This window comes from Mobula hypostoma, chromosome 3, assembly GCF_963921235.1.
Source record: "Mobula hypostoma chromosome 3, sMobHyp1.1, whole genome shotgun sequence".
NCBI lineage: Eukaryota > Metazoa > Chordata > Chondrichthyes > Myliobatiformes > Myliobatidae > Mobula > Mobula hypostoma.
Window position 1 is genome coordinate 63,067,834 of NC_086099.1, and position 10,458 is coordinate 63,078,291.

The window sequence follows — 10,458 nt, forward strand, 5'->3', positions numbered from 1 at the left end:
CTAGTAGATGATGGTTGTCATCTCTTTAACCCTGCCTTTTGGACTCGTATGCTGAGCTCCAACATCTTTAAGGCCGGAAATGTTCATGGTTCCTCCTCCAACCATAAATACTTAATTATACACCACCCTACACTGTGAGATTTGGCAAAACTACAGAGCTCTGATCTAATCTATTGGCTGCATGAATAGATAGCTGACAGCATCATACTGCTTTTCCTGCCTGCACATGTAAAGACCAATGTTACAGCTTCATTAGGTTTCTATGCATTGATCTACTTATGCCGAGATTCAGATAATAATGAATGCAAGGGAAAATAATGAGCAACTCTCATTAATGCATCTCATTTAAGGGGGCTTGAATACCCTGAGTGACACATGGGGAAATAAAACTAAAATACTGTTTCACATTATTTGTTCCCTTGCTTTGTTTAGGAATTAACTTTGTGATCAAAATGACAGCTGAGATTAATACACATCGGACGTACCGATACATTCCCAGGGTGTCAGTTCACCCTGCAGATGACGAGGTTGAAAACATGGAGAATGGACAAAACAGGTATGAAAGAACAACTATATTTAAGATGTCTTCCTGGATAATAAATTAGTTATTAGGTACAGCATTGACCAAAAGTCACTTTGTTTGAATAATTCTGAATCTGGATGCCTAAAATCTAATTTGTATTCTTATTTTGCATATTATGGTGTTAGGCCCAAAAATGAAGGAAATGTTTTGAGAGTACAGGTTTACTTCTTTTTCTTTATGACATTAAAATGTTAAATATGTTCTTGGGAAATTAATGTGCATTTGCAAGTTCCCTAAACACAGGCACCTAGGATGGCAAGGTCCTGTAAAAGTTCCACCTGCATTCCTGGATCAGAATCCAGTGAAGTTAATACTATAGCTTCCTTCAAGCCTGGTGACAAGTTGGGATAATTTATATAGATTGACAGACCACAGCAAAAGTAACTCTTGTTACATTCTCAATTGATTTGTTTGTCTGCCTGAAAAGAAACAGTTATGCCAAGCAGGAGTCAGCACTCCTTTCTCCTCCTCAAACCTTACTCCACCTGAATGCGCTGCCCTCAACTCTCCTACACCAATCCCAACCTTACCATCAAGCCTGAAGACCAAGTGGGTGCTCTTGCGGTGTGGTGGATTGACCTCTGCCTTGCAGAGGTGAAGTGGCAACTCAGTCAGCTCCTTGAAGAGGACCCCACTCTGGACTATTTTGAAAACTGTCTCCGACACCATGGCAAGGCAGAGGTCAAGGCAGTGTGTAATCAAGAACATAACTTCCCTTTACACAGTAGAGGGTGCTGGAGACAGAAGGGATGGGAATAAGAGAAGGATGTGAAATGCACCCAATAACTGAGGGACAATGATTTTACAAACTTCAAAGTGTCGTTGGTTATCAGCTTGCAGTTTATGTTGATTTTTAACACCTCTGTTATGAATGGCGATTGATCTTGCAAGTAAGGAATTCAAACATATACAATTTACCAGTGGTCAATATCCAGAACTGAGATGCCAATTCCATATAAAAATTTTGATTCGTTTTCGGTCCTGGCTTCAGAACAGTGTGGTGACAGGGGCCATAGTGTTCTCCTTATGTCCATGTAAATAAAATGTATTTGAGTTGTAAGAGTGCGTGTGTTCTGGGCCCAGTTATTTTATTTAATGATTGGTGACAACACTTTTGATCTCCACCCAAAGTTGAATTCACCTGATATCTGCTCCTTGGCCACTCTCCAATCTGTCGGACTTTCATTCCAGCTGTTTGGTTGGTTATCAGATGAGAAAGCTGTTGAAAAGGATGAAACATGGTTTCAACAGACCTGGGGAAAACACTGGCATTTTCTTTCAAAATTCCCCTGCCATTTCTGGACTTTTCTTGGTGCTGAGTTATTATCTGGCCCTGTGCTCTTTTTAGTTTCTAATTTTATTTTGTTTTGAAGTACTGCGTATTTAGAATTACTTGATATTCCGGTCTATCAGTGATAATCCGGCAATGGAGGGTATAAAATGGCCAGGACCAGAATATGGCTGGTGTGTAGAAGGGGACTTCCTAGTGACACCCAACATCACTCTCCCGCCTACAAGCTCATGGGGGGGGCGTGAAACCCAGTGAAACCTACATGTCAATAGGGGTTGTTATTGTGGAAAACAGGGCTAAGCATAGATTCTGTATGCTAAAAACTACTTCTACTTTAGCATAATAATATCCAGCAAACACCTAAATGTTGTTGCACCCAGTTAAAATCAAGAGTCCGGTCCTTCAGTCAAGCACATTAGAACTCACTATTGGGACCCCAGAGAAGGTCCAGGCCAGAATTGGCTTCTCTAGAGGTGGGAAAGTTAGAATGCACCTGACTACATAATCAATAGTGCAAGTGTATGTAGTCCCATATATTGCACAAGGCAACTCTTCAATTCTAGTGCTTTCCCAGACTCAATCCCCTCACTTAGGGATTCAGCCATTTAAATTCAGGCCCTGTAAATTTTGGATTAAATACATTGTTTGACTTACAATTAAGTCTGCCTAAGTATTTGATTATTTTGGTTCTTAACTAATTTCTGTCTACAGAAGCAATGAGAAAACATGACTGGCATCCCAGGCATTCTCTGTGATTCACAGCATTTAGGATTAATTGTTAACCTTGAGTACATTAACTCAAAAATTATGTAGAAAAGGATGCAATGTAGAAAAGGAGGACTCAGGAAGCCAGGCAGCATCTGTGGAGGAAATTCCCTTTTACCTCCACATTTGCTGCCTGCTCCATTGACTTTTTCCAGGAGCTTGCTTTATGCTCCAGATTCCAGGATCAGCAGACTATTGTGTCTGTAGATTCTCAGTCCTTTGTGCAGTGGAACCTCTTCGTTTCCATGGTTTTTGGAAGCCACTGACTTGCTCTGAGCTTAAGTACCAAGTGTTGGAAAAAACGTGAAAGGTATCAGGCTGTGTTCAAAATACCGCACCCCAGCAATCTGAAATTGATTTCCTTATCCACCTAATTATGAATTTATCAGACTCTTTGACTAAGGTTATTTCACATATTATGCACACAGAACAATTATCTATATACGTAACAATTTAGGGAATAGATTAACATTTACGATACTGTTTCTCAGAGCAATAAAACAGCTGTTTACCTTTATATGATTAACTAAATTTGTGATTCATAGTCATATAACTTCCATGGGCACCATCATTCAAATGTGCACTCCAGGACCTAATAGATGTTCAGAAATTCCAAGCCAATTGCATCACAAAACACTCCAATGGAAAATTTGCTATGTCCTGAACATAACAGAAAGATGAAGTGACAGACAGATTTACCAAAGTATATAATCTCTGTTCCATAAGATTTAATTGATATCCTTAACATGCCACATTTTTTTGCATTTTAGTAACTTAGTGTGGGCTGTGTAATATTCATCCCATGCAAGATAATTTTGGAAAAGCATCTACTCAAAAATCCTCACAATTATCGAATTATAAATTAATAATTTTTGTTCAAGTCAATTAAATTTCTAACCTGTTTGCTTTCCCTTAGGAACCAAGCCATTGCCTCTGATTTGGAGATGTCCAACATAAACAACTGTAACAACAATGATGAGTAAGTATTTGGTTGGATTTCTGAAATGTTGAACATAGCAGAGAATAATCATTTCATCATCATTTGTTTTATCTGATTCTTAAAAAAGCTAAACAAATTTTATTGATGACACAATGGTGGCATTCTCCTCAGTATCAGAAGATTATAGATTCAAACCCCATTTGTGAACACAATCTGGACTAGCGTTTCATACTGAAGGAATGTTGCCTCAGTGCTCATTCATATGCAATGTTATGCCCTTTCAGACAGAGATAGTTTCTTCTTGTTTATCATCTGATTCTTCAACCAATACATGCAACATATGATGTTATTTACTCATACTGTATGTGTTTCAGAGAGGACATAGATTGGTCATCACTTCACAACAGTGATTACATTTCAGAAGTACTTTATTAATTTTTAACCATATTGAGTTATTCTGAACTTGTGAAAAGGACTATATAAATCCTGTTTTACTGTTTCTTCCAACGTCCTTCAAAATGGAAAAAAAGTAACACTTTGTGAACAAACTCGATAATGGTGAGTGATCGGATTATAAATGTTAATTATGCATACAGAATAATTATTTTTTTATTTTTAGAGAAAAAGGAAAGAAGAAAGAATCCAAAAAGAATAAGAAAGAAAATAAAGGGTGAGTGAACAATAACTCATAACATTTAGCACAGTTTCTGTTGAAACCATTTCTTTCATTGTATGTGCTTAATATCACTTCATTTTACAGTAAATCTGATGGCAAAAAAGAGAAGAAAAGGAACAAAGAAAAGAAAAAGGACAAAGAGAAGAACAAAACAAAAGAGGAAGAAAAAGGGAAGGAAGAGAAGAAAGACGACAAGAAAGATGACAAAAAAGATGACAAGAAAGATGACAAGAAAGATGACAAGCAAGGCAAGATTGAGTAAGTGTCCTTGAATTTTATGTTTGTATCTTGCTCAATCTGTGGGTTTATAATTCATGAACATGCTTCTATTTATGATTATGATTATGATAATGAATGAAGAGATTCAAGGAAACAATAACATTTAATGCCTAAAGAACTTTTAGTCTGTAAGCCCTGCTTAGTGGTATGGCTGTGTAAATTAAATTAATGGATTAGTAACTTATTTATTTTTATTTTGATTTATTTAATGATACAGCCCGGTACAGGCCCTTCTGGCCCTACAAGCTGTGCTGCCCAGCAACCCACTAATTTAACCCTAGCCTAATCACCGGACAATTTACAATGACCAATTTACTGCTCACTGGTACACCTTTGAACTGTGAAAGGAAACCAGAGAATGCGGAGGATACCCATGGCCACATGGGAATGAACCTTCAAAATTGCTTACAGATGACACCAGAATTGAACTTAAAACTCTGACACCCGAGCTGTGATAGTGTTGCAGTAACTGCTATGTTACCATGGCACCCGACTCTTCCTATAACTGAAGCTCTGGATCACGGATCCAGTCACAAAAGTTTAAATCTATGTGTGGCAATTAGTAAACTTAAGTTCAAGTAATGGAATGATCTTTTTGATGCAAACTGGTACCAATAATGGTAGCCGCAAGCCCACTGGAATGTCAAGATTGGCTAGTGCAAGCCATCTATCAATTTGGATGTTTTCTAGTCAATAATTATTAATTTTGGACTCAATGGCACAGTTTTCACCTAGAAACCTGTCAATTAAAATACATTTTTAGCAAATATTTTCCCTTATTTCAAACATGTTTTTTTATAATGGTTATCTCTTTTAAATGTCATATGATGTTATCATAATAAAGACTTTACTTATATACAATTGTGTTTAGATTGTCAAAACTGGTACCCATTCTGGACCCGGCAGGAAACATGTACTACTACTGGCTCCTGATAATTACAATGCCAGTAATGTACAACTGGACCATGCTCATAGCAAGGTAGGTTGAGGCATAGAAATTTGTCAAACAACTTGTTGTGGCAAAGTGGTGGAGATAGTTATGTGTGTAATAATGCTGAGTTTCATTTGGTACAGACAAGATAAATGGAATACATAATCCTTAATGAGTGTAACAAAATGTTGGATGCAAATTAGTATCTATTATTTGTTTCTCACCTCATTGAGAATATTTATACAACAGGACAAGGGCAGCACACAGCATACGTATGCATGGTCTGGAAATAAACTGGCATATCATTCTCTCACCTCAGGATAGAAAGACATACTAAACTGAATAAAAGAAAATGATCAATAAACATGTAGGAAGAAAGCAGCTGGAAGCTCTATTTTCTTGTGCTCCTTGTCTATAACATTACTCATTAGAAAGTAAACAGAAAACAAAGCGGGGAAGATAACGCATTCAATTAATCAATTTGGTACTGAAGGGAATCATTGAAATTTATGGCATTAAATTTTATTAATCTTTTACCTTTGAAGAAGAAGGTCACAGGTTCAAGATTCGTGTTTTAAACTCGTGGATTCAGGGAAGGGAGAGCAAGAGGGATCAAATTTGACAGTTTTAAGTGATACTTAACAGTGAAGATGAATATCTTAGAATGCTTTTGTAGTTAGTGCATCTGGTCAATCCTTGGAATGGATGTAAATAGTTTGCTGTTGATATGGAACAGGACTGCCGTGATTGATTAACACAGGCAGTTGAATGGTTAGCAAAAAAATGTTCACATTAATTGTTTTAGATATCCCACTGGGTAAATAAACAACTGTGTTGCTGAGCTACTTTAACCTGCATGATAGAAAGATAATGGTGTAATCTGAGAATTTAGTTAAGTTTGACAAATCATCCATTGCCTGTGCTAAGATTTGAAGGAGAAAGGTCTAAGTTATTGAAATATAATACTAATTACATTTAATTCCAAAATATTCACTGCTGATTCTTATGAATATGATAACTTGTTTAAAGTTAACCAGAAAAAGTGTGACCTAATTTAATTTATTGAATGCAGTATTCTAAGTTTAAATAAGGCATGTTTTTCCATTTCCTATTCAGAGCATGTTTTGAAGAACTTCAGGCAAATTACTTGCTCACATGGTTCATCCTTGATTATGTATCAGATATCCTTTACATAATTGACATGTATTTCAGGACAAAAACAGGTAGGTGTATCTTTTATAAAAGTTGCTGGTGAATGCAGCAGGCCAAGCAGCATCTCTAGGAAGAGGTACAGTCAACATTTCGGGCCAAGACCCTTCGTCAGGACTTGGCCTGAAACGTCGTCTGTACCTCTTCCTAGAGATGCTGCCTGGCCTGCTGCGTTCACCAGCAACTTTTATATGTGTTGCTTGAAATTCCAGCATCTGCAGATTTCCTCGTGTGTGGGTGTATCTTTTATTATTTTGTGGGGTTATTTTTTTATCTTCATGATGACAAATTCTAGTTGTTCTATTGGGTTGCAAAACAAAAAGCCTTCGTCTGAAAATTACTGTTACTGCATCAGTCCCAAACCTGTCCCTTCCTTAGTATCAGGTCATGAAAACTCCATTATCATCTTGTTTCAGGCATAAGTCTCATTTCAATATGATAACTGGCCTAAATGGCCCTAACTAGTTACTTGGGTAAATAATAGTCCTTAAAGTAATTATGTAGTGAAATGGACAACATTATTTTACTTAACATTTTTTGTGTGGCCAATGAAAGCAAATGTGTTTGATACGTTAAAGTTTTGAAAATGTCCTGAGATTCATGTGAATGAATGCATGGCCTAGTAACTATGCTCTAATAACTGGATACTTTAGATTACAACAGAGAATTATTATAATTTTAATATACTTTGCTTCAGTCCTGTTTCCCTTATTTATAGATGTTAAATTTTAGATGTAGCATTGTTACACCTGTTCAATATCCCACTCTGAAGATTCTTGCAGAAAATATTTTCTAATTACTTTAATACTTTCTATTCTCCTAACAGGTTATTTGGAACAAGGACTATTAGTCAAAGATGAAAAGAAACTCAGAGAAAAGTATTTTGCTACGCTACAGTTCAAATTAGATATTTTCTCACTTATTCCAACTGACTTACTGTATTTCATCTTGGGGCTAGAATATCCCGAAATCAGATTAAATCGTTTGAGCAGGATTAGTCGAATGTTTGAATTTGTGTCAAGAACTGAAACGAGGACAAACTACCCAAACATTTTTAGGATATCCAATCTTGTCATGTACATTGTAATTATTATCCATTGGAATGCTTGTGTATACTATTCAATTTCAAAAGCTATAGGATTTGGAGCGGACACGTGGGTATATCCAAATATATCTATTCCTGAATTTTCTCGGCTTGCTAGGAAGTACGTATACAGTCTCTACTGGTCAACACTGACACTAACAACCATTGGAGAAACCCCTCCTCCTGTTCAGGATTCAGAATACTTCTTCGTGGTGGCCGATTTCTTGGTTGGAGTGTTGATTTTTGCCACCATCGTTGGTAACGTTGGTTCCATGATTTCCAATATGAACGCAGCTCGTGCAGAGTTTCAGTCGAGGATTGACGCCATCAAGCAGTACATGCACTTCCGAAAAGTGAGCAAGGATTTGGAGAAGAGAGTTATCAAATGGTTTGACTACTTGTGGACAAACAAAAAAGCTGTAGATGAAAGAGAGGTCTTAAAGTACCTTCCTGATAAGCTAAGAGCAGAGATTGCCATCAATGTCCATTTGGATACACTGAAGAAAGTTCGCATCTTTGCAGATTGTGAAGCTGGTCTGCTGATTGAGTTGGTGTTGAAACTAAGGCCACAAGTGTATAGCCCTGAAGATTATATATGTCGCAAAGGAGACATCGGTAGGGAGATGTACATCATCAAAGAAGGGAAGCTGGCAGTCGTTGCTGATGATGGAATTACTCAATTTGTGGTTCTGAGTGATGGCAGCTACTTTGGTGAAATTAGTATCCTAAACATCAAAGGCAGCAAAGCTGGAAATAGAAGAACAGCAAATATTAAGAGTATAGGCTACTCAGATTTGTTCTGTCTCTCAAAAGATGATCTCATGGAAGCCCTCACAGAGTATCCAGATGCAAAAGCAATGCTGGAGGAAAAGGGGAGACAAATTCTAATGAAGGATGGTCTTTTGGATCTGGATGTTGCACAGCTTGGAGCTGATCCAAAGGATATGGAGGAGAAAATAACCAGACTGGACCTTGCAGTTGATAATCTACAGACTAGATTTGCTAGACTTCTAGCAGAATACATTGCTACACAACAGAAGCTGAAAGAAAGAGTGACAAAGATTGAGAACAAAATTAAACAATCAGGAATGCAGTATGATTATTCAGAACTGATAGAAGTTGAAGCAAAGGATAAAGCTGAAGAGAGTTAAAAAAAGAATAGTGTTATCATGCAAATTAATATTACAATTTGGATAAGTTTTACATAACTGAAATACATCTCAGGAAGAACGTCCACATAAAAATTAAATAACTTTATGAAGAAAAACATTTCAAAGTGTTTATGATAAATTTTATACAGAGTTCTACAACAGAAGCTATTCGCGATAGCAGATGGTTTCAAAGACCAACAGCACATACTTAAAGTGTTGGCCAAATGATAGAAGGGAGAATGTGAGGAAGAACATTTATACGCAGAGCGAAGCTGTGAAACGGAACTCATTACCGATAAGGATGTTGGGGGGAAAAAGCTTTAATAAGCACCAATACGGAGTTGGATAGGCACTGAAATGAAAATAATTTGCAGGGTCTGGGTAAATGTCAGTATCCGAGGCTGAATGGCTTCCTTTGTGCTGTAAGAATTCTATGATGCTAGAAGTATTGATGCAATATAGATGACAACTCAGTACTGGGACTTTAATTTGAATTTAATTACATAATATTGATAGTGAGCTTTTGCTGTCATGGTAGAATGTCTTTTTCACTCCCAAAAGTAACAAGGCTGTGTTGAGTATACAGTATATGCCAACAACACATTTTTGCTGTAACCCACTCAGCATCTGTATGAACACACAACATTCTTGTATTTATATAGTAATTAATTCTGTCTTCCGAATATCCCAAGGGTTACTTTCAAAGACCAATCACAGTATTTATGTACTGTAGCAATGCACGCAAGTTGCTGGAGAAACTCAACAGGTCAGGCAGCATCTATGGAAATGAACGAACAGTCAACATTTTGGGCCGAGACCCTTCCGAAGGAAGGAAGGGGAAAGACGGCAGAATAAAAAGGAGGACGGAGGAGAGAAGGATAGCTAGAGGGTGATAGGTGAAGCCAGATGAGTAGGAAAAGTAAAGGGCTGAAGAGGAAGGCATCTGATAGGATAGGAGAGGAGAGTGGATCATGGGTGAAAGGGACGGAGGAGGTGACAGACAGGTGAGAAGAGGTAAGAGTGGAGAATAGAAGAAGAGGGGAGGGTGAGGGAATTTTTTTAAACCAGAGGGTGAAATCGATATTCATGCCATCAGATTGGAAGCTACTCAGATGGAATACAAGGTGTTTCTCCTCCACCATGAGGATGGCCTCATCATTGCACATGTCGGAATGGGGATAGGAATTGGAAATAAAATGTTTGGCCACCAGGAAGTTCCGCTTTTGGTGGATGGAACTGAGGTGCTTATTGAAGCTGCCCCCCAATATGGTTCTCACCAACGTAGAAGCGACCACATCGGGAGCACTGGACACAATAGGCAACTCCAGCAGATTCTCAGGTGAATTATTAGCTCATCTGGAGGAACTGTTTGGGGTCTTGAATGGAGGTAAAGGAGGAGGTTGTGCCACTTCTTGAGTTGAGACCCCAGCATTATAGCCCGAGGCAATATTTCAGAGCCACCCTACACTGAGTTTGCATGGTCATTGGTGAAGATCTGAGGGAAACTCACTTACAGGACAAGATAGAGTCATAGAAAATTATAGCACAG

The 10,458-nt window shown here is 37.8% G+C and overlaps 1 protein-coding gene across 1 annotated transcript; it reads left to right on the top strand.

Moving 5' to 3' along the window:
- Positions 1-452: 452 nt before the first annotated feature.
- Positions 453-9,907, top strand: cnga1b (cyclic nucleotide gated channel subunit alpha 1b; the record flags this gene model as incomplete). Its single annotated transcript, XM_063042455.1, has 8 exons — positions 453-556; positions 3,556-3,618; positions 4,199-4,249; positions 4,340-4,513; positions 5,406-5,513; positions 6,582-6,688; positions 7,501-8,904; positions 9,870-9,907. Coding segments are annotated over exons 1-8 (2,049 nt in total), but the record flags the coding sequence as incomplete, so codon positions are not given.
- Positions 9,908-10,458: the final 551 nt, after the last annotated feature.